Source organism: Diaphorina citri, unplaced genomic scaffold, assembly GCF_000475195.1.
Source record: "Diaphorina citri unplaced genomic scaffold, Diaci psyllid genome assembly version 1.1 scaffold134, whole genome shotgun sequence".
Classification (NCBI taxonomy): Eukaryota; Metazoa; Arthropoda; class Insecta; order Hemiptera; family Psyllidae; genus Diaphorina; species Diaphorina citri.
The window spans coordinates 226,825-251,952 of record NW_007377571.1 but is presented as its reverse complement, the minus strand read 5'-3'; the positions used below and the strand labels follow the sequence as shown (position 1 = coordinate 251,952).

Here is a 25,128-nt window from a genome sequence, read left to right as displayed (position 1 = left end):
AAGAGGGAAATCACGTTGTATTTGTACAATAAAAGTATCTAAGTATAACAATTCATTATCCACTTCGAGAGAAAAAATAATAATAATTCAGTGGCGTATAATATGGAACATGAGTATTTGGTATAGGACAGCTGTGCTACAACGTGGTGCTAAAAACAAACATTGTTGCAATAGTAGAAGAAATATTAAAGAGAGGACAAAGAAAGAACTGCTAAACAAATGCAATAATGAAGAGAGTAAAAGTAAATAAGACAGACTGCTAGAGATGGATTGTTTAAGTTTAAAGTAGGTATACGTTACAGGTAAAAAATACATTTCTTTTTATTTTAAGAATAAATTATTATATTTCGTATTTCGAATAATTCGAAGCAAGGGGAAATATATTCACGCAAAGCAGCCTCCTGATACCCACCACTGAAAGATTTTTCAAAAATACGTGCACATCAAAACTCTTCAAAAACCTCGAAACTGATAAAAGTAAAACAATTTTCCCACCTGAAAGTTCAACAAAAACAACCAGCTACGTGTAAGTAAACTTCAAACACTATTAAAAAGGTAACAGTTGAAATGTTGAACAATGAGAAATAAGTCGGAAAAAAAGACGCTTTAAGCACGCCTGCGCCTATTGATTGCAAGCTGTAAAAAAGTTTCAAATTTGTGCAGACCATAAATACAGCTCGATGCAACCTCAATTTAAAAGTTTTTTAAAGTTTGTTTACTCTTTGTTGTCAGGGCTTGACCTCAAGAGACACATCAAAGCAATATTATCTATTATGCATTGAGAGTGCTTCGCATAAATTATGTAGAAGCAATATTTCTTAATGCTTCTTTTATTTTGAACGAAATATTCAAATGAAAGTTGAAATTTCTTTCTTTCATCCGTCTAAAAGCGGTTGAGAAGCATCGGCAGCAAGGAGATGGGATGGAAATGTAAATAATTGAAAATACCAAAAACTTTCTTCTAGAGAAGAAATAAAATTTGTCTCTGCTTCAGTCAGCAAAGCATAGATACTCTGAGATAGACACGAGGCAATACAATATGGCGGATAATTAATTAGGCAGAAAAAAAGTTTAGGCATCTGCAAAATTAATAAAAAGAGGAAGACACGAGAAAGACATTAATAATAGGTACATAATGGAAGAAAGACAGTCGACATGTTTTCCATTGCTTTCAAAGAAAGGTATTGTTTACATATGATCGAAAGTCGAGAGAGAAAAATAGGCAAGAGAAATGAGTTTATTGGAATTGATGTCATCATGTTGTCTTCAGGTTCAGGTCATCTGAAGAACATCAAGAACATTCCTGTACAGTTCTGCCTCAAGTCTTAACACAGAAAACATACCTCAGGTCTCAGTAATACGTGACGCTGCTGCCTGTGAGCTACATGATTGTCTTCTAGCCATCAGGCCTGGGATTAAAGTAAAATACATATCCTTAATCCGGAAACATTCATTACCATAATTTTTGCCGAAAAGCAAAACATACATCCCTAATCCGACAAAATCCCTAATCAGGCGACATTGTTGACAGGGTGTTCAAAATTATATACCAAAGACAATAAAACTAATTCTAATCTTTCCTATTGAAAAGTAGAGTCAATATCATAAGTAGATACTGTTTACGGTTCAGACTTTAGACTCTAGAGCTAGAGTATTAGGTAAAGGTAACAAATTTATGTATGAGTCCCCTAGTACCAAGTACCTAACAGTTACATGTGAGATTAATATTTTAGTGCAATACACATTATGCACTCTAATGCATTATGCACTTTAATGCATTATGCACTCTAATGCAGCGTTGAGTGGCATACGATGTTCTGACAGGGCACCAAGGCTAAAGGCACTTAACACTTTGACAGTACTTGAAAGATTTAGTACTTGAAAGATTAACACTTGAAAAAATTGCACACCGATCTTGTGATAAAAGACAAAAGAAATATCAAGACTTGCTGATATCAAAGCAGACATCAAGACTCGAGACTTTGCCTATACAATAAAATTATTGACTAACCTATGTACGTCTTGTACGTAGTTGAAGATGCCTATAAAATCTGCCTATATATCCTACACTTGGGTGTTGAAGAGAAAAGAAACGGGAGCATTGGGAGAGAGAAAAGGTAATATTATTATTAGTGGATGTGCTAAAACTCTCTAATAAAACACACGAAAGGGTTACAAATTTTATCCACAGGTCACTTTGCAGATGATAGAGAACTTTTAGAAGGGAATGAAACGGTTAGTTTTGTCCATACTTGGAATTTAACTTGTGATATAATAGAGAAACAAGGAAATCCATAAAAACGAATGCAACTTGCCAAAATTGCAGTAAGTAGAGGTATGTGTAAGTGACATCAGTAGATGTGTACAAGGTTAAGGTTGAAACGACTGATCAACATAGAATACCAAAATAACCCCAGGGTAGCCCACTGGGTCTTGAGGTTTCGTAAACCATTTAATTAGTAATGTTTCGCAAAAGAAATAGATTTGCAAATGGAAAATGGGGGAAGAAAGCAATTTAGAAAGTTCAATAATTTATTGTACTAATGATTAAGAGGTAGAAGGGGAAATGTAAGATTTTTTATTACATAAGTGGGTACCTGCTCGTAAATCTTTTATCTACTTTAAGACTTACTGAAAGTTCAAATTGTTAGCCCGTCCTTCCTTTATTATTACGATAGTAATGAAAAGGTATAGGGACGGGCTATTGTATTCGCTTCGGTGTCTGTCTGTCAGTCTGTCCCCATAGAAGAACTTGTCCAAACCTAGTCGACCTATATATCAAACTAAAGGTCTTTTTACCAGGAACACGAAAGTGGTGGTGCAAATTTTGTCCAGAAAACCATAAAGCATAAAATTAAAGTTTTTTTTTACAAGGAAAACAAAAATGGTGGGGCAAATTTTGTCCAAAGAACACAAAAACCAAAAAACAAAAAAAAAAAAAAAAAAAAAAAAAAACAAACTGGATTTGGGGGGATTTTTTTCACATTTTCTCACACAAATGAGCTCTGAAATTCTTGAAATTTGTCGCGACGACCTATGAACTCAAAGCGAGAAAGCTTTAGATAACACTTCATTCGATAATCTTGAAATTTGTCGCGACGACCTATGAACTCAAAGCGAGAAAGTTTTAGATAACACTTCAGTCGATACATTTACAAATGACAGCGTTTCCGTCGTAGACATAGTTTACAACCTTCTCAGTGAGGGTAAAAGTGAAACTATATCATTCCAGAGTTCTATGCTATTCGTACATCATTTCTCTTCGATATTAATTGCTCTAAACTCTAACCCATGAACATGCTTAGCATAGCGCCACCTGTGTTAAGCTACGCCGAGAAAGGCCAATAAATGGATGGGTGACTTAAACATTATATTGGGAATAAAGGGAGAACGGGCCCTACTGATTTTCTCTAATCACGATCGAATAAACTACGGGCTAAAAATTCCCGGAGGGACGGGCCCTGCTTGTTTTATTTCAAGTATCCACTTACCACATTTTAGAATAATAATAAACTGAATATTAAACAAATTAGGTAGATAGGTACTGATTTTCTCTAATCACGATCGAATAAACTACGGGCTAAAAATTCCCGGAGGGACGGGCCCTGCTTGTTATATTTCAAGTATCCACTTACCACATTTCCCATAGTACTTGATGGTCAAGTTGGTTTTGGTGGAGCAGGATGCCCTCTGGAATTCACACAAATCCTTATAGTCCACTCCATTGCTGCCACAGACGGGTCTCGAACCTGTGTGGTCCCCGTAGTTCGGACACTCCTGTGGACATTCACACTTGTAGGAAGTCCCATCCTCTGACGGAATACATTTAGCACCATATTGACATGTGTTTTCTTGACAGGGGTTCGTCAATTCGGGAGGGAAAATATAGCAGGCATACAAAAAGTCGAGTATTAAAAATATTTGGTAACAATAGAAGCTGGTTTTCATAATTTCATTCCTTCGATTTTATTCATAATGGCAAGATAGATTTGAGGTTTGCAGGAGCTTGGGTTATGCAGTTATGCAGGTCGAAATCACATCGTTAGTATTCGATCGGTTTCTGCTAGGATTCCCACGTGGTCAATATTCATTGTGCTTGTGTAACCCATTTAGTTGTCTTCTTACGATTATATCCTATCAACAAATAAGAATGGGTTACTTTGATCATTTCCAGTCGTGATTTTAAAACGTCTGTCCCCTGGCTGAATGGTTTGACTGCTTTACGATTACGACGCTACACAGATGGGTCGGTATATAAAATATGAATATAACAATACAGCATGTAACATTGACAGATACCGCATATCTAATCAGATTAAATTCAAAGACGTGATAGTGCTAAGAGCCTCTGAATTAAATCCTTCCTCAAGAATAGTGACGAGTACAAAGGTGTCATTTCCTATTCAAGGTGGAAAAGTCATCAGGAAAAAGAACTCTTTTATCACAAGAAGAAATAAAGAAATATGTAGGTAGTACGTTTTTCCATTTTTATTAGTTTCATGAAAGGATAATGTGAAAGCAAAGATATAAAATACGGCAAAGACATCAACCCGTTACCTACATTCCTAAATGGAAAACATTTCCCCTGAGGTAAATCTGACGAATATGAAATTTGTCTCGTATAAACTCACGTCCTAATGACCCTTGAAATGAAATCATAAAAATCCCCCATGCACTAAAAACTTGTTATCTACTGTACCTACTAAAGACTGACATTAAAGTGTACATAGAAAATAAATGCTTCGGCTGGAGTTTTCTTTAGCTCTTGGCAGAGTTCCATGGCTAGGTAGGTATTTGAAAAAGAAAAATTCAATTGCTGTTATACAAATAAGTGGGTATACCCATACCCATATACCTCCTGATAAATGCATCGTGAATAATTGACGTCCTGAAGTATTTAAAGAATCTATTTTTCACTAGATTCCCCTGGAACCTGATAATGGGTTTTTCTATTTTACACTAGGAACTTTTCTCTATAAAAATTTCTGTTTTAAATATAATTATAATATGTATACCTAGGTACTTTCTTTCTTTGTTTGTTTTTTCTAGAGAGTATTGATGTGAAAATCTGTGGGTAGATTTGATCTGGTACATTAGATCCGTATAGACAACCTACGTACAACATACATAGAAAGACAATTGACTTACAAATGTGGCAATGTTTACAGTAAAAGTAAAACCCATTTGAAAAAACATTACTCAGTTTGAATTGCATTTTGTAATGCATGAAAAAACAATTAAAGTCATTCTTAAGCCACAATCTATTACAATAAGAGCTTTTAAAGAGGGAAATCACGTTGTATTTGTACAATAAAAGTATCTAAGTATAACAATTCATTATCCACTTCGAGAGAAAAAATAATAATAATTCAGTGGCGTATAATATGGAACATGAGTATTTGGTATAGGACAGCTGTGCTACAACGTGGTGCTAAAAACAAACAGTGTTGCAATAGTAGAAGAAATATTAAAGAGAGGACAAAGAAAGAACTGCTAAACAAATGCAATAATGAAGAGAGTAAAAGTAAATAAGACAGACTGCTAGAGATGGATTGTTTAAGTTTAAAGTAGGTATACGTTACAGGTAAAAAATACATTTCTTTTTATTTTAAGAATAAATTATTATATTTCGTATTTCGAATAATTCGAAGCAAGGGGAAATATATTCACGCAAAGCAGCCTCCTGATACCCACCACTGAAAGATTTTTCAAAAATACGTGCACATCAAAACTCTTCAAAAACCTCGAAACTGATAAAAGTAAAACAATTTTCCCACCTGAAAGTTCAACAAAAACAACCAGCTACGTGTAAGTAAACTTCAAACACTATTAAAAAGGTAACAGTTGAAATGTTGAACAATGAGAAATAAGTCGGAAAAAAAGACGCTTTAAGCACGCCTGCGCCTATTGATTGCAAGCTGTAAAAAAGTTTCAAATTTGTGCAGACCATAAATACAGCTCGATGCAAGGTACCTGTAGATACTTATTTTTGTCTACATCCTTGTACATAGGGTATACCTACAGCTTCCTGTTTTCCTCAGTAATATTAGGTGTCTCCTGTAAGTAAGTAGGTACAGCAGCGAATAACTCTATCAAGGCAAGTAACATTAGTCGAACTAATCAAGTATGGAGTACACGAGAGGAAATTAGTATTGGAATATGAAAATATGCCTCGAAATAATTAAGTCAGTCATACAAGTATGACAATGTAAACGGTATCTGATATCTTGGGACATAATTTTGTAATGGCCATTTGGCCAATGGCATACTTACACTGGAGTGCCTTGGCATCTTGCAAACGACTAGTGTTTAGGTGAAGGGGGTATCCAGATGTCCAGCAGGAATCCTCGGGATAACATCTAATAGAAATAAGGAGCTAGCAAAAACCAGAAATAAGGAGCTAGGAATCAGTAAAATAATACTTTCTGATTGTGAACATCAATGGCTGGTTCAAATTTTATGAAAATCTCCAACCCTCTTCCTTGCCATACACTCCCCTCTCGTATTCAAGGCAAATCGGTTTAAAGTAAATAAGTAGTATCTATCTATTAGGCTAAAATTCTCAGGAAAAAATCCTTCAGACTTTTAATAATGTTGTAGAGTCGACTTGGAACATTTTCCTGTTGGAATGAGACATATTAACTTTGGCTCGTTCCTTCAATGACTACTTTCGGAAAGTGCAATCGAGACTTGTACTTTGGTGGAGCAGGATGCCCTCTGGAATTCACACAAATCCTTATAGTCCACTCCATTGCTGCCACAGACGGGTCTCGAACCTGTGTGGTCCCCGTAGTTCGGACACTCCTGTGGACATTCACACTTGTAGGAAGTCCCATCCTCTGACGGAATACATTTAGCACCATATTGACATGTGTTTTCTTGACAGGGGTTCGTCAATTCGGGAGGGAAAATATAGCAGGCATACAAAAAGTCGAGTATTAAAAATATTTGGTAACAATAGAAGCTGGTTTTCATAATTTCATTCCTTCGATTTTATTCATAATGGCAAGATAGATTTGAGGTTTGCAGGAGCTTGGGTTATGCAGTTATGCAGGTCGAAATCACATCGTTAGTATTCGATCGGTTTCTGCTAGGATTCCCACGTGGTCAATATTCATTGTGCTTGTGTAACCCATTTAGTTGTCTTCTTACGATTATATCCTATCAACAAATAAGAATGGGTTACTTTGATCATTTCCAGTCGTGATTTTAAAACGTCTGTCCCCTGGCTGAATGGTTTGACTGCTTTACGATTACGACGCTACACAGATGGGTCGGTATATAAAATATGAATATAACAATACAGCATGTAACATTGACAGATACCGCATATCTAATCAGATTAAATTCAAAGACGTGATAGTGCTAAGAGCCTCTGAATTAAATCCTTCCTCAAGAATAGTGACGAGTACAAAGGTGTCATTTCCTATTCAAGGTGGAAAAGTCATCAGGAAAAAGAACTCTTTTATCACAAGAAGAAATAAAGAAATATGTAGGTAGTACGTTTTTCCATTTTTATTAGTTTCATGAAAGGATAATGTGAAAGCAAAGATATAAAATACGGTAAAGACATCAACCCGTTACCTACATTCCTAAATGGAAAACATTTCCCCTGAGGTAAATCTGACGAATATGAAATTTGTCTCGTATAAACTCACGTCCTAATGACCCTTGAAATGAAATCATAAAAATCCCCCATGCACTAAAAACTTGTTATCTACAGTACCTACTAAAGACTGACATTAAAGTGTACATAGAAAATAAATGCTTCGGCTGGAGTTTTCTTTAGCTTTTGGCAGAGTTCCATGGCTAGGTAGGTATTTGAAAAAGAAAAATTCAATTGCTGTTACAAACAAATACAAAGAAGTGGGTATACCCATACCCATATACCTCCTGATAAATGCATCGTGAATTCACGTCCTGAAGTATTTAATTAAAGAATCTATTTTTCACTAGATTCCCCTGGAACCTGATAATGGGTTTGTCTATTTTACACTAGGAACTTTTCTCTATAAAAATTTCTGTTTTAAATATAATGTATCAACACACTGTGCGTCAAGTCAACTCGAATAATTTTCAAAATGTAGTCGATTCGCGCGATATAATAAACAAAACAAAAAAAATAATCCTGTGCCATAAAAGTGATTTGTGTAATTTTTAAGTGTTAATTATTCTAAAAAGTAGTGAAATAAAATGGATGAGCAGACGGCATTTGTGCTGGCAATCCAGCTGATAGCACTCTCATGTATAGCCGGAGCTTTGCTGCTCTACTTGCTGTGCAAAATGAGCCGTCGAAAGCATACTTACGATACTAACTTCACGACGCTAAATGTCGGAACGGCGCGATCTATCCTGATAACTTCGTGTGAAACAGCCCTAGGGCTACAACTCGCGTTACATTTCAGTAGTTTAGGCTTTCGAGTGTTTGCCGGGTTCAAACCCAGCGGAGGTGAAAATAAATCAGAGTGTAAAAGTGAGGAAAGCAAGTCTGATGCTTACAAGATTTTGAGAGCCAAGTTGAAATCGTGTCAAAACCATTTGCTTTCGGCGTCTGTGAATCTGGATGATTCTAATGTGCTCAAAGTGATTACTTTACCCCTGGATGTCACTAGAGAGGATTCCTTACATGAAGCCGTGGATATTATTAGGAGGCATTTGCCTGCGGGTGAAGATGGTTGGGACATAATTTTGTAATGGCCATTTGGCCAATGGCATACTTACACTGGAGTGCCTTGGCATCTTGCAAACGACTAGTGTTTAGGTTTAGGTGAAGGGGGTATCCAGATGTCCAGCAGGAATCCTCGGGAAAACATCTAATAGAAATAAGGAGCTAGCAAAAACCAGAAATAAGGAGCTAGGAATCAGTAAAATAATACTTTCTGATTGTGAACATCAATGGCTGGTTCAAATTTTATGAAAATCTCCAACCCTCTTCCTTGCCATACACTCCCCTCTCGTATTCAAGGCAAATCGGTTTAAAGTAAATAAGTAGTATCTATCTATTAGGCTAAAATTCTGTAAAATAATACTTTCTGATTGTGAACATCAATGGCTTGTTCAAATTTTATGAAAATCTCCAACCCTCTTCCTTGCCACATCAATTTCCAGTCACACTCCACTCCTCTCTCGTAATCAAGGCAAATCGGTTTAAAGTAAATAAGTAGTATCTATCTATTAGGCTAAAATTCCCAGGAAAAAATCCTTCAGACTTTTAATAATGTTGTAGAGTCGACTTGGAACATTTTCCTGTTGGAATGAGACATATTAACTTTGGCTCGTTCCTTCAATGACTACTTTCGGAAAGTGCAATCGAGACTTGTACAAAATAAATAATTAATAATTATCACTTATCAAGAATGAGTCCAGCTTCAATAATGACCAATAGCATTTCAAGGAGAACACAGGGTATCGAACCCCTCACTCTCTCATTAATAGGCATGCACGCCCAACTTGGTATGCAATCGAATTATTAACCATACTGCGGTGACCGGCCATTTTATAGAACGTCGAGTCATTAAATTAATTAATACGCGAAACGTTTTTAATAGGAGTCCCCTAGTACCAAGTACCTAACAGTTACATGTGAGATTAATATTTTAGTGCAATACACATTATGCACTCTAATGCATTATGCACTCTAATGCAGCGTTGAGTGGCATACGATGTTCTAACAGGGCACCAAGGCTAAAGGCACTTAACACTTTGACAGTACTTGAAAGATTAACACTTGAAAAAATTGCACACCGATCTTGTGATAAAAGACAAAAGAAATATGAAGACTTGCTGATATCAAAGCAGACATCAAGACTCGAGACTTTGCCTATACAATAAAATTATTGAGTAACCTATGTACGTCTTGTACGTAGTTGAAGATGCCTATATATCCTACACTTAGGTGTTGAAGAGAAAAGAAACGGGAGCATTGGGAGAGAGAAAAGGTAATATTATTATTAGTGGATGTGCCAAAACTCTCTAATAAAACCAACAAAAGGGTTACCTCGTCAGTTAGTGCTTCGTTAGTTACTTCTATCATAGAATGGGACTTTAGTGGAGGAAAGAGAAAATATGACACACAGTTTCTATTTATATTAGCTATTTCGAGAATGCACAAACAACATCCCTTTGAAGTTCCATCGCAAAATTTTAACTTTTGGGACATGTTTGTATGTGAGTTTGGTACTGGGACATTGTAGGTTTGAATGTGAGAAAATCACATGGGACTTTAGTGGAGGAAAGAGAAAATATGACACACAGTTTCTATTTATATTAGCTATTTCGAGAATGCACAAACAACATCCCTTTTAAGTTCCATCGCAAATTTTAACTTTTGGGACATGTTTGTATGTGAGTTTGGTACTGGGACATGGTACGTTTGAATGTGAGAAAATCATACAATTTCCTTACTCGTCCGAAGTGACAGATTGTTAAATGGAATACTTGCTGAGATACAATCCAGTCAGACTGCTAGGCGATGCATAATATCAACTTGTTCCATTAGTATACGTAACCCAAGTGTGTTTTGTAACAGCAGACTGCGTTGGAAAATGAATCGCACTCGTTATCACCAGGGCAATTAAAGGAGGACATGAAGCAAAAACGAAGACATGAAAACAACGTAGCTCATTACCACCTGTAATTAATATAAATATGCTGAATAAATATAAATAAATTGAGTATGAATCAGTGATCAGTAGCGAAGTTGCAGAATGTTGATAATTGGGAATGTGGAGTTGAAAGTTTTTTGGAAAGCCACTTTTACATTTTTAGTAGGTACCTAAACTTTTAGATTCGAAAGTTTTATGGAAAGCCACTTTACACTTTTTAATAAACTCTTAGTTCCTAATTCCTAACAAACGATCGTTCTATTGTAAAATCACTATTTACTAGGTACCAGACTGAGATGGTAGGCAGTCCAGGTTCGACTGCCGATGGTGTCAAAATATTTAATGAGATTTTTTTATAGGAATGCAATCAATTTCGTGAAAGTCCTGGCCAACAGGGCTGGTATTATATTTGGAAATGAAATTTTAGCACGTGGGAATGCCTAATACTGCGATACCCGTTAAGGTACCTATGTGTATATTTTCTTCATGTCTACTCCCCTTCTTATCCTCGTCTTTTCCATCCCTTCTCCGTTTCCTTTGCGTTCGCCTTCTTAACTCTTTTCTTTACTGTTTCCTTTTCTTTGAACCTTTTTTATCGAATTATTTTATAGGTACTCGTACCTATAACAAGCATTAAATTTCATGCTTCCAAACTGTCTCCTTTGACAAAATTTCCCTTTGAATTCAGAACTCCATTTTTCCTTCGTTCAGAAAGATTCAGAAGAAGGAGGAGGAGAAGGAAGAGGAGGAGAATTTATCCTCCTCCTAAATCACTATTTACTAGGTACCAGACTGAGATGGTAGGCAGTCCAGGTTCGACTGCCGATGGTGTCAAAATATTTAATGAGATTTTTTTTTATAGGAATGCAATCAATTTCGTGAAAGTCCTGGCCAACAGGGCTGGTATTATATTTGGGAATGAAATTTTAGCACGTGGGAATGCCTAATACTGCGATACCTACTCACTATTTTCGCCTTAGGCTAGTAAAAAAAAAGCACGACAGAAAATACTAATAAATTAAATGCACTACCTACAACAATTTTGACATTTTTTTTTTTTTTATCAAATGCGTCAACAAGAGATGGATGGGATTACTATGTTGTAAGCACAATCTCTTTGAAAGTGTCAGCAAACAAACAAAAAAGCAATAACAACTTGTTCTTGCAAAAAATGTAAACATTAGTTCAGAGAATGCATACCTATTTTAAACTTGATAGAAATCAAAATTTGTTAAATGTTGAGTCACCATCAAAAAAATCAGTGAGACAAGTGAGAGTATTATCTCGAAGAAATTTCATATTGAAGGTCCACAATCATCTACATTCTACAATCTTTAACAGTGTAGGTAGATCTTGAGATGAAAGTAGAGTTCCACGCAATTTTACACTTTCAGCTTTCAGATATGTGTGTCAGTTATTGATAGAGAATGGATTTGTGCTATCAATTTTACTATTGGGTAGATACTCTTTTTGGGATTGTTTTTATTTTTATGCTATTTATTTTAGAAAGTAGTTCATCTGAAAATAACTGAATTTTGTGTTTAGGTGATTGAAAAGTTGGTGTTTGTTTTGATGTATTGACTCCCCTGAAAAAGGGGTTTGCATATTCAATACATTCATATTTGCAAATTATTCAAATTTAACCCCTTCAAATCTAGACTTCTTCTTCTTCTTCTTCTTCTTCTTCTTCCTGTTTAGTCTGCCTTTTATTTCTCTCTTGCCCCTCCATGCTCGTTCGCTTTATTGTTGTAGTTACCAGGTGCTTTCTCCGTTTTCTCTAATAATATTTTCTCCATTTTCCTTTTTCCGCTCTCTTTCTCAATATGTCGTTAAGGTACCTATGTGTATATTTTCTTCATGTCTACTCCCCTTCTTATCCTCGTCTTTTCCATCCCTTCTCCGTTTCCTTTGCGTTTCCCTTCTTAACTCTTTTCTTTACTGTTTCCTTTTCTTTGAACCTTTTTATCGAATTATTTTATAGGTACTCGTACCTATAACAAGCATTAAATTTCATGCTTCCAAACTGTCTCCTTTGACAAAATTTCCCTTTGAATTCAGAACTCCATTTTTTCCTTCGTTCAGAAAGATTCAGAAGAAGGAGAAGAAGGAGGAGGAGGAGGAGAAGAAGGAGAAGGAGGAGGAGGAGAATTTATCCTCCTCCTATTATGTTGAGTCACCATCAAAAAAATCAGTGAGACAAGTGAGAGTATTATCTCGAAGAAATTTCATATTGAAGGTCCACAATCATCTACAATCTTTAACAGTGTAGGTAGATCTTGAGATGAAAGTAGAGTTCCACGCAATTTTACACTTTCAGCTTTCAGATATGTGTGTCAGTTATTGATAGAGAATGGATTTGTGCTATCAATTTTACTATTGGGTAGATACTCTTTTTGGGATTGTTTTTATTTTTATGCTATTTATTTTAGAAAGTAGTTCATCAGAAAATAACTGAATTTTGTGTTGAGGTGATTGAAAAGTTGGTGTTTGTTTTGATGTATTGACTCCCCTGAAAAAGGGGTTTGCATATTCATATTTGCAAATTATTCAAATTTAACCCCTTCAAATCTAGAATTACACATCTATTTATTGGCTCCTTCTGAAACAGTTAAATCTTCCATCAGTAAAATCTCCGCTTAAGTCATTGGTAAAATATCTAAATATGAAAATAACTTTACTCTTCACTGGTTTTGGTTGATAGGTTTATTTTATTGTAACATGACTTAACTTACAGACTAGTTTCACCCTTTCGGGCATGATCAGTGTTTAAAAAAACCTGCCACAAAAGTAATAGAACAATATTTAATATTTACTTGCTTATGTAAACATTCCTAAAACATACACTTTGACTTGACGAAGAATGTGGATATGTATTTCCTTTGGAGAATTCAACTCTTCCTTTTCTAAACTAATATGAGCTATTATTTTGTTTATGTTTACTAAATTATTATCAACCTAGGTACATCATCCGTTTTCATAATCAAATTACCATTCACCTTAGGTAATGATTTATAAATGTTTGAAGTAGATTATCAATCTAGGTACATCATCCGTTTTCATAATCAAATTACCATTCACCTTAGGTAATGATTTATAAATGTTTGAAGTAGATAGGTAATTAGGTATTTCTCAGGTGCATCCTATATGTTTGGTATTGAGTTCTTCTTTGTATTAGATAAGGCTGTTTTCTGCATTTTCTGCATCAGATAAGGCTGTTAGGAAATTTTAACAAATTAAGGGACTTCTAATATGCTCAGGTGCATCCTATATGTTTGGTATTGAGTTCTTCTTTGTATTAGATAAGGCTGTTTTCTGCATTTTCTGCATCAGATAAGGCTGTATTAGATAAGGCTGTTAGGAAATTTTAACAAATTAAGGGACTTCTAATATGTACCTATACCAACAAAACACACCATCTTCTTTTAGATCTGTTAGCGTTAGTGGGTATCATCAGCCCCATGACCCATAAATCATCCAGTTGTCCAGTTCTAAGAATTGCCTCATAAGCAAATAGAATAAAACTTGGTTTGCACTGGAGCATTATATCATGATGGCATCGTTATGATTAGATAGAACATTTGCCACCTATAGGCCTTGTTTGGTAAAACACCACAATGTTACCATGGACTGCACACATCCTATGTTTATTACAGAAGTTCTGATTCGAATCCTGATAAAGTCAGGACGAGCGATCATTGACTTGATATTCTGCATGCAAGTTTAAAGCACATCGCGATGCAAATATTATTGCTGAGAAGTTTCTCTTATCCTTACCAGTCCTAGTGGACTAGAAGTCTATAAGCAAGATATGAGCAAGTAGGGGACAAGATATAGAAACTCGCGCCAAACTCTGTTGAGATCTCTCTTCACCTGTGCGGAGTCCAGGACTATTGCACCCTCGCAAGAGCCAACTAACTAACGAAAAAATAAATAAATAGCACATCAATGATCCATGTTAAATAAATTGAGCCAAAACAGTAACAGGAACATGTCAAAAGGCCACTGTCCCATCTACTATACTTGGCTTGGTCCGTTTCATATCAGTTCTCAGTTCGTATCCCGAGCGTGTATCAACACACTGTGCGTCAAGTCAACTCGAATAATTTTCAAAATGTAGTCGATTCGCGCGATATAATAAACAAAACAAAAAAAATCAATCCTGTGCCATAAAAGTGATTTGTGTAATTTTTAAGTGTTAATTATTCTAAAAAACTCTTCACCTTCCAATACACAATACTCGTACCTATACTCATAACGTTCTATGGTTCTGCTCTCCGCTCTGAGCTATACTTGGCTTGGTATATCTTGTTTCGTGTAGCTACCTATAAATTTAATAGATACGAACATGATGTCTGATATCAGCGTTGTACGGCTTCAAAATTTGTATTCGTGGGGGAGACAGTTTGTCCGTCAAGTTCGTGAGGTAATCTGCTAATCTCCTTATTTATCCCGTCTGCATGCTATTTCAGTGTGTATTTTCACATCAATCATGTTAGGATGAGAAATCCACCGAGCTTGCAACGTAAAGTCTCTACAAACCTGAAGTAGGAATGGTATTACATCGTATTCAGGTTAGATTTAGATATGGCTAATAGGATTTTTTTTATGGAATGATGAATTCCTATGATTACAAATTGTCTTGGGCAAAATTTCGGTTTTACTCCGAACTAATCGGGCATTCTTGTTCATTTCAAATTCCTATTTCCTGGCTATTTCTTATATAAATCAAGTTTGCAATATTTAAAAAGATCGAAAATAGTTTGCCTTTCTCAGGATTTTAGATTTCGATCTAAGTCGCTCAAACTTGACAGAGAGATTCGTTTTAGAATGTTGATCAAGAGTTTCCATGGGCCGAGTTTCGGGAAATGTAAGGTTTGGCCGTTATTCAGGGTCAAACTGTCCAGATACCAACCACGCACGACGTGGCTTAACTTCAGTGATCTGTCAGGAACTGGAGCATTCAATAGTACCTGGCTGTAGGTACCTGTAGATACTTATTTTTGTCTACATCCTTGTACATAGGGTATACCTACAGCTTCCTGTTTTCCTCAGTAATATTAGGTGTCTGCTGTAGGTAAGTAGGTATAGCCCATCTAGTCAGAAAACATCAAAGTCCCATTCCATAAAATCTACAACCTACTCAGATGTCGAAAGTGGAGAGTTGATCACATGATTTATTAAATAACTAGTTGTAGTTAATAGCTCAAGTTTATTTTAACGCTAAAGATCAAGCTTTTTGAAAGTCAAAAAGTAATTTTTGTCAAGTTTTAACCCTTTTCTTATCGATATAATATCGAAATAAATTAAATAAAAAATAAATTGGTTGGTATACAATCAATTACATTTAGAAAAAGTGCAATCATTATTACGTCCCTATGTTTTGTAAAATGAGAGAAAGAATAAAAAAAAAGAAACATTTTTTTTTTAGTGGATGTGCCAAAAGTGCCATTTTTCTCCAAAACAACATGAAGGGATTATAGAAAGGGGTTAAAAATTAGTGGATGTGCCAAATTAACTTTTCCTATACAGGATCAGAGAAGATACAGATCTACTCGTAGATAAGGGTTAAGATCATAAAAAGAACTAGCCTGTTCTATAACAGTAACTTAAACACACCATTTATCTTGGATTTCAACTCACGTTAGCATTTTACCCTTAATTTTGACATCGCCACAATTTATTACTAGTGTTTTTATTTTGTGTTTTATCTCTTTTACTCAATAGATTCTAAATGTTTTCTACGTGACTTTTCCTTTCCACTGTCCTTACTGCCCTGAAAATTTTGTCACATAACACTTCATCAATGTGACATTAATGACATTAGACATAACATTACCTACATGTCAGCGAGAAAATAAATGACATCTTTACCATAATGTAGGTATTGTAGTTAGACAGGTAGAGTCAATTTTTCACTTTTCAAATTCTTTCCCTTCCTCTCTCTCTCTCTCTCTCCCTCTCCCTCTCTAAAATTCTATTTTAATGTGGGGTTTTTGAAAAAGTACCTACTCTCTGGGAACTTTTTCCTGTGTGCTCATTCAGGATACATTTTGAATGTGTACAAAATTGAATCCAGCCTGTACGTAGAATGAAAAATTTTGGACAAAAAAAACCTCTTTAACGGGGGGGATTCGAATAAAAGATTCGTGGTTCGTGGTTGAGGGTTTTCTTAGCCACAGAGGATGGAGGTAGCCTCTCCTCTCAGAAATAAGATGTAGGTAATAGGTACTCATTCTCCTCTTGTTAAGAAACTACCTAATTTATGGTAAACAAACAAACAAACAAACTTCAATTTATTGTACCTACGTAAAGTAGATACTTCTGAAAGTTTAGATTTATGACAAAACTACGTACATAAAGCCACAAATTCAGGCCAAGATGAGGTACCTATCTATTTTTACCTAAACACAAATTTAAGTATAAACATTGAATTTTAAAACCAACCACGTACAACGGGTGTTTTTGGAAAATGTCCAAAGTTTTACGATTAATGGACAACTCAACTTCCCTCGCTTACAAAATGAGTAAAGTTTCTTTAAACAGTTAGCTCGTTTGTTCGCCACAAGACATTGGCTTTGTTGCTAACATTTCTACTTTCTAATCAATCCTACGGCTAGCGTGTTTGGAATTGAACGTTTAGGTCGAACCTTCTAATAAAGTACAATGTGTTACACGCGGTATTCAAAATTGGATCAAGTCTTCAGCATTCAAATTAACATGCTTGAGTGTGGTTGCAATTTAAAGCGATTTTAATAAACATCATTATTATACGGTAGTAAGCAGAACATAGAACATATTACGTATACCAGATGTATCTACATAGGTAGATAATAAAAAAGAAGTTGTTGACCTAGCGGCCTTGCGAAGTCGGATACACTGGGAGAACGAATGAAGCAACGTTGGTTATGGCGAGAAAAGGGATGGGTGACCGACCGGGCACTTCACATACCTGCTGTCGACTAAGCATTAAAGAAGAAGAGGGTCTGAGGATTTAAGCAGATAAATTGAATTCATCGGCATGACTCGTGAATAATTGCATTACCGTATTTGATTACAGATTGTAAGTCTGTAATGCTATACTCATATTCTTGTAGCCATATTTACATTGTAGGTTTTTTTACATGTATTTCTTGTAAAATGTGTTTTTTACGTGTGTATTTTTTGTTCCTATTATTCCTATATTTCTGAATTCAGTCAGGTATCTGTACAAATATGCACAGACACACCTAAAATATTCTTCAACTGCGTGGAGTTGTATAATTCTTTAGACCTAAACGTACAGATATGAATATTTGAGTTGGTATATAAAGGATAAATACCTTTCTGAATTACGATTACGCAGAACTTGAGGTGCGCTGTTCTAGCTTTACTAGGTAAATTTTAGTCAAAACCTGAATTCAATGAGACTAAAAATCCATCATAATCAATGCCTTGACTGGGATTTGAGTTAGTGCTTTCCTGTTTGTCAGGCGAACACTTCAACCACTATGCTACCTAGACAGTCCTTGTCAACCTAGGTCCTAGGACCTACAGGATTATAAAAAATAATCATCTTCCAAATACCTAAAGAAACGCATTGGAAGATAAATATCGTGATGGACACTTAGACAGTCAGGTATCTGTACAAATATGCACAGACACACCTAAAATATTCTTCAACTGCGTGGAGTTGTATAATTCTTTAGACCTAAACGTATAGATATGAATATTTGAGTTGGTATATAAAGGATAAATACGATAATACCCACATGTAGATGTACCTCTATGTTTTAGAAAGTTTTAGAGGTTGCAATGTCTTTGGCCCCCTGAGGCTTGGGGGCCTTTTGTCCGTTTGTCCGATACGTCTTTTGTCCGATAACCAAAATTACACATTGAAAAGTTTAACGTTTCTTATCCATTGACAAATTTGTACGTGTAGTTACCTACACCACCTGTTTACTTACCCATTGTGAATAAACCGTTTCCTTTCTTACATTCATGGGATGAATATTGCGAAATGGAAATTTAAAATGGTAGGAAACTATGCAATTTGCAAAATGTACATTTCAGTCGCAATTGCATGAATTTTTAATAGCCATTTTCTCATTTGGTTTTTCTCATAAAACGGAAAAAAAATACTGGGAAATTTTCACACAATTTTATGTAATAGGTGGGTATCGTACCTATCTTCTTAAAATATCTTTGATACTCGTATTCGAGGGTAATCTGTAGATAGGTTTAAAGTCTAGGATGAACTTTTATACTAATTTATTTCTATTTATTATTCAAGCACAATTCTCTCCCACCAAATCAAAACACTGCATTTCACGGAACAAATAGGTATTCGAGGCCTAATTGAATGCAATCCTCAGTCCTCGCTTTGCAATTCTGTCGACAGGGAACTTTGAATGGAGAAAACAAATTGTTTCATTACTGAGGACGTTAATTGTTTTTGTATCCAAACGTAGAATTAATCGCGAAATCAAATTAATGATGAACTTTCTACGTTTAAACGTTTTGATGATGTGGCCTGCCTGTATTTAATGCTAATAGACTGAAATGTCCTACTTTGGCAGTCTAAATGAAGCTTTCAGTAGACTGTAGGACAGTAGGACTCACTCCGAAAAAGAATCCCTGCGGGGCCCCCAATGATCAATCCTCAGTCCTCGCTTTGCAATTCTGTCGACAGGGAACTTTGAATGGAGAAAACAAATTGTTTTATTACTGAGGACGTTAATTGTTTTTGTATCCAAACGTAGAATTAATCGCGAAATCAAATTAATGATAAACTTTCTACGTTTAAACGTTTTGATAATGTGGCCTGCCTGTATTTAATGCTAGTAGACTGAAATGTCATACTTTGGCAGTCTAAATGAAGCTTTCAGTAGACTGTAGCATAATGTAGGTATTGTAGTTAGATAGGTAGAGTCAATTTTTTACTTTTCAAATTCTTTCCCTCCCTCCCTCCCTCTTCTCTCTCCCTCTCCCTCTCTCTCTCTCTAAAATTCTATTTTAATGTGGGTTTTTTGAAAAGGTACCAGTAGGTACTCTGGGAACTTCCTCCTGTGTGCTCATTCAGGATACATTTTGAATGTGTACAAAATTGAATGTAGGTACGTAGAATGAAAAATTTTGAACAAAAAAAAACCTTTAACGGGGATTCGAACCTTTTCTTCGTGGTTGAGGGTTTTCTTAGCCACAGAGGATGGAGGTAGCCTCTCCTCTCAGAAATAAGATGTAATAGGTACTCATTCTCCTCTTGTTAAGAAACTACCTAATTCATGGTAAACAAACAAACAAACAAACTTCAATTTATTGTACCTACATAAAGTAGATACTTCTGAAAGTTTAGATTTATGACAAAACTACGTACATAAAGCCACAAATTCAGGCCAAGATGAGGTACCTATCTATTTTTACCTAAACACAAATTTAAGTATAAACATTGAATTTTAAAACCAACCACGTACAACGGGTGTTTTTGGAAAATGTCCAAAGTTTTACGATTAATGGACAACTCAACTTCCCTCGCTTACAAAATGAGTAAAGTTTCTTTAAACAGTTAGCTCGTTTGTTCGCCACAAGACATTGGCTTTGTTGCTAACATTTCTACTTTCTAATCAATCCTACGGCTAGCGTGTTTGGAATTGAACGTTTAGGTCGAACTTCTGAATGAGAACAAAATTGATACAATAGCCTAATAGTCCCAGGTTCCTATAGGCGTTGGCTGATATTCAGGTAGTACCTACCTATAATACAGATAGACATCTACTGCCTATCTATTTGAAATTGAATACTGTAATCAAAAATCATTCGAGACACGGACTCGTAATCAACATTTTACAACAACGTAGATTTCAGGTTCTGCATTCCGCCTTCTTGTGCCACTTTTTAGAGCAAATGAGTGAACTTGATCTGAAAAATTTCAAAGTTCATCAAAATCTCAATCCCCCGTAATAAATATAAGTTTCTACTAGTATCTACATATAGATGTACATTGTACATGTCTGATGTCTTCCCAATTTTGTACAGAATAATATACGTATGTTCTACAAATAGTGGAAATTGATCTCATAACAAGGCCAAAAATTTAAATTATTTCTTCTACAAAAAGGAACCTGGTGAAAACTAAATTATAACTTCTGTGGTCATTATAAGTAGGTTTTTTACTCGCAAAAAGTTCATGGTCAAGATTCTTTGATTGAAATTCGATACTTGATTTTATTTTTGATAAATTCCACACCAATGAATGGTTATTTATTTATATCTTGAAAAGAGAAAAAATGTGGATTACTTGGGAATAGATTGATAATCACTTTCAGCAAAATTATTTATTCCATTTGTACGTTTGTATCTGTTTTACGAATCTTTTTTCTCGATTTTTAGAGATCTAATCTTTGGGTTTTGAACTTTTGAGGTTCTGAGAAATAAAGTTACGTACCTATTTGGATACCTGATTTGAAAATTGATATGTACCATGGTAATCTGATACGAACTCCAGATACCTATGTACCTACGTAATTCTGTATAAAACGAGTAGGTAAATACCTAGATCTAGGTAGGTATTGGGGATAGTAAGCAAATACATACAAAATTTTGTGCTCCACAAAACACAAAAGGCGGTTTTGTTTAATTGCTTATTCCATTTTATAAACAAATTCTCATTACGTAATAGGATATTTCCATTTTTTCTATTTACACAAAACGGACGACCATCAACAAAATTAACATGTGTTCTGTCTTACCATGTAGGTAGGTCTCTACATGTGTTTTCATTCAGCATAAAATCAAATGTAAACAATAAGGTATATTTCTTTGGCATACTTTATTAATAGCGGCCTTGAATAACCTTGATTTATAGGCAGTAAAGTAAATTATTTGTATGTATTTATAAATCATGATGCATTCCTTGATACGAGTGTGAATTAAATTATTTGTATGTATTTATAAATCATGATGCATTCCTTGATACGAGTGTGAACAAAGTTGACTAGTCTCACATACAGGTATGCCTCAAAGTTGACTAGTCTCACATACAGGTATGCCTATGAATACATATTATGTTCTAACAGGATGTGGAAATCTTATCGATTGAAATTGAAGCTGAAGTTTTCTAACAAACAGGTTTTGCATTATCTAGAAATCGAAGATCGAATTTTTCTTTTGTTAGCAAAAGTGGTCTCGATATTTTTTCCACCAGAAGAAAATCAATTCACCAGAATCTGGCGACCATATATTATCTTATAACTAAAGGCTGTTTTGACAGCAAGAGTCTTCTTTGTCCTCCTCCAAACACTAAAAGAAACCTTTTATTCTCCATATCTAACGAGAATAACGATCAAATACCAAACCTGTTCATTAATCCAAACCAGTGATTATTCAACTCCATAATTTCAACCTAGACTGAGTGGTAGTATGGCTGACAGACTGGTCGGTTTTCATTTCATTTTTTCTTCGAAACTGCCCTCCAGCCGTATTTCTTATGTAATTAAGATGATTCTGAGTCATTTGGTCGCTCTCAGCACAATTAGATTGGTATTTTATGATCGGCTTGTCAAATTAGATCACTACTCCAAGGTCGTGGACAAAGTTGAAGGAAACGGGTGGAGTAGGATTGGAAAACTATTTCCAATAGGTGTGAACAAAGAGGAGATTGATTTTAATTTGATGTTGCAGACCAAGTTTCTGACACAAAGAGCTCCATACATTGAACTGGGGGATTTTTCTATGTTGAAGGAAACGGGTGGAGTAGGATTGGAAAACTATTTCCAATAGGTGTGAACAAAGAGGAGATTGATTTTAATTTGATGTTGCAGATCAAGTTTCTGACACAAAGAGCTCCATACATTGAACTGGGGGATTTTTCTAACGAAAATCCTGTGTGCGGAGTCCAGGACTATTGCACCCTCGCAAGAGCCAACTAACTAACGAAAAAATAAATAAATAGCACATGAGCTCCATACATTGAACTGGGGGATTTTTCTAACGAAAATCCTGTGTGCGGAGTCCAGGACTATTGCACCCTCGCAAGAGCCAACTACCTAACTAACGAAAAAATAAATAAATAGCACAACAATGATCCATGTTAAAGAAATTGAGCCAAAACAGTAACAGGAACATGTCAAAAGGCCACTGTCCCATCTTTTCGACCACAAACTCAGCGTGAAACCAAAATAGTGCTTACAATCTTACAAAACCACTAATAAGCTCTTGTAGGCAACTTGGGCTGAATAACCTGCCAATTACTTAAGAAGACATACCAATTTGGAAGAGTACCTATATATTAGTTATCAAATTGATACCATGGCAAATCTAATCTCATAACTATGCAAGTAGCAAGTAGGTAAAAGATAGCAACCATTAAGTTAGGTATTTGTATTATTAGGTGATGAGAATAAGTACCTTATTAGCTTATTATCTACTTATGGTTTCTGATTTTATTGGAAAAAGTTGTGTGCAAAAACCACAATAAAATTGATGAATTGATAAAGCAAGTGTAAATTAATTCAGCAACATGGTAAATTTAACATACTTTTTATCGGTTCGGATGGATGGATGGATGGATAGGAGCTGTTTTTTTTTCTTGAGACTTGATACAGTTACAGTATGTGCTCTTATCGATTGAAATTGAAGCTGAAGTTTTCTAACAAACAGGTTTTGCATTATCTAGAAATCGAAGATCGAATTTTTCTTTTGTTAGAAAAAGTGGTCTCGATATTTTTTCTACCAGAAGAAAATCAATTCACCAGAATCTGGCGACCATCAATTTTTGGTATTACACTTTCGCCTAAAGATCCTATGAACAAGAAAGTTGTTTACCCTAATTATTGCAAGGTGGACTTCCTCTATTTCAAAAAAAATGATTTTAAAAAAGCCCCAAAATGAAGAAAATGAAAAAAAAAAAAATAGATGAAAAAAAAAGAACGTTTGGAGGGATTTGAACCCGAGCAGTCCCAATACCTATGGGTCTTGAGCCGAGCGCCTTGACACCTCGGCCACTCTTCCGGGTAAGAGGAGAGGGAGAAATAGAAGTATATTATCTTTTCAAGCGACAACGAGAACAATCAACGAACGATTCAAACATTCAAAACATGCTTCACATTCACACATTCAAAAGAGTATCTCAGCATAGGAGCATCATAGTCAGTACATTAGGTCGAACTTCTGAATGAGAACAAAATTGATACAATAGCCTAATAGTCCCAGGTTCCTATAGGCGTTGGCTGATATTCAGGTAGTATACCTACCTGTAATACAGATAGACATCTACTGCCTATCTATTTGAAATTGAATACTGTAATCAAAAAAATCATTCGAGACACGGACTCGTAATCAACATTTTACAACAACGTAGATTTCAGGTTCTGCATTCCGCCTTCTTGTGCCACTTTTTAGAGCAAATGAGTGAACTTGATCTGAAAAATTTCAAAGTTCATCAAAATCTCAATCCCCCGTAATAAATATAAGTTTCTACTAGTATCTACATATAGATGTACATTGTACATGTCTGATGTCTTCCCAATTTTGTACAGAATAATATACGTATGTTCTACAAATAGTGGAAATTGATCTCATAACAAGGCCAAAAATTTAAATTATTTCTTCTACAAAAAGGAACCTGGTGAAAACTAAATTATAACTTCTGTGGTCATTATAAGTAGGTTTTTTACTCGCAAAAAGTTCATGGTCAAGATTCTTTGATTGAAATTCGATACTTGATTTTATTTTTGATAAATTCCACACCAATGAATGGTTATTTATTTATATCTTGAAAAGAGAAAAAATGTGGATTACTTGGGAATAGATTGATAATCACTTTCAGCAAAATTATTTATTCCATTTGTACGTTTGTATCTGTTTTACGAATCTTTTTTCTCGATTTTTAGAGATCTAATCTTCACCAATGAATGGTTATTTATTTATATCTTGAAAAGAGAAAAAATGTGGATTACTTGGGAATAGATTGATAATCACTTTCAGCAAAATCATTTATTCCATTTGTACGTTTGTATCTGTTTTACGAATCTTTTTTCTCGATTTTTAGAGATCTAATCTATGGGTTTTGAACTTTTGAGGTTCTGAGAAATAAAGTTACGTACCTATTTGGATACCTGATTTGAAAATTGATATGTACCATGGTAATCTGATACGAACTCCAGATACCTATGTACCTACGTAGAATGTTTTCAATCCATTACACTTCGAGGTGTTAGAACTGTTACATAAACTGAGGAATTTGTATCAAGCAAAATACCGTAAAGAAGATCAGTGGCGTAGCGTGGTCTAAATTCAAGTGTAAGGCGTGTAGGGTACTAATTTCCATCATCCATGCTCTTCATGGATTGGCATAGACAAGTATAACTAGGTACCTACCTACCTTCCCAGTTCCACACTCGCCTTAGTATGCCTGATAATCCTGACTAGGAAAATTGTTCAACTATAAAATCTCGGAGGGCATTCTTCGGCACCAACAGGTACGTTACAAATGCCCGATTAATTCTCATGGGTAAGAGAAAAAAAAAAAAAAAAAAAAATTATATGTATC

General features: G+C 35.2%; 2 protein-coding genes across 2 annotated transcripts in view; one reads left to right on the top strand and one right to left on the bottom strand.

Annotated features, from left to right (window-relative positions):
* The window catches only part of LOC103504818 (agrin-like), a 45,653-nt gene extending 39,803 nt beyond the window's left edge, over window positions 1–5,850 (bottom strand). Inside the window, exons 1-2 of the mRNA XM_026820261.1 lie at window positions 5,695–5,850; window positions 3,636–4,134 (exon numbers count right to left, since the gene is read on the bottom strand). Coding sequence (XP_026676062.1) covers window positions 3,636–3,948 — 313 coding nt within the window. The 5' untranslated portion in view covers window positions 3,949–4,134; window positions 5,695–5,850. The remainder of the gene's footprint in view (window positions 1–3,635; window positions 4,135–5,694) is intronic.
* A 2,192-nt stretch (window positions 5,851–8,042) lies between these two features.
* The window catches only part of LOC103504817, a 51,471-nt gene continuing 34,385 nt past the window's right edge, over window positions 8,043–25,128 (top strand). The window contains exon 1 of the mRNA XM_017449846.2: window positions 8,043–8,674. Coding sequence (XP_017305335.1) covers window positions 8,194–8,674 — 481 coding nt within the window. The 5' untranslated portion in view covers window positions 8,043–8,193. The remainder of the gene's footprint in view (window positions 8,675–25,128) is intronic.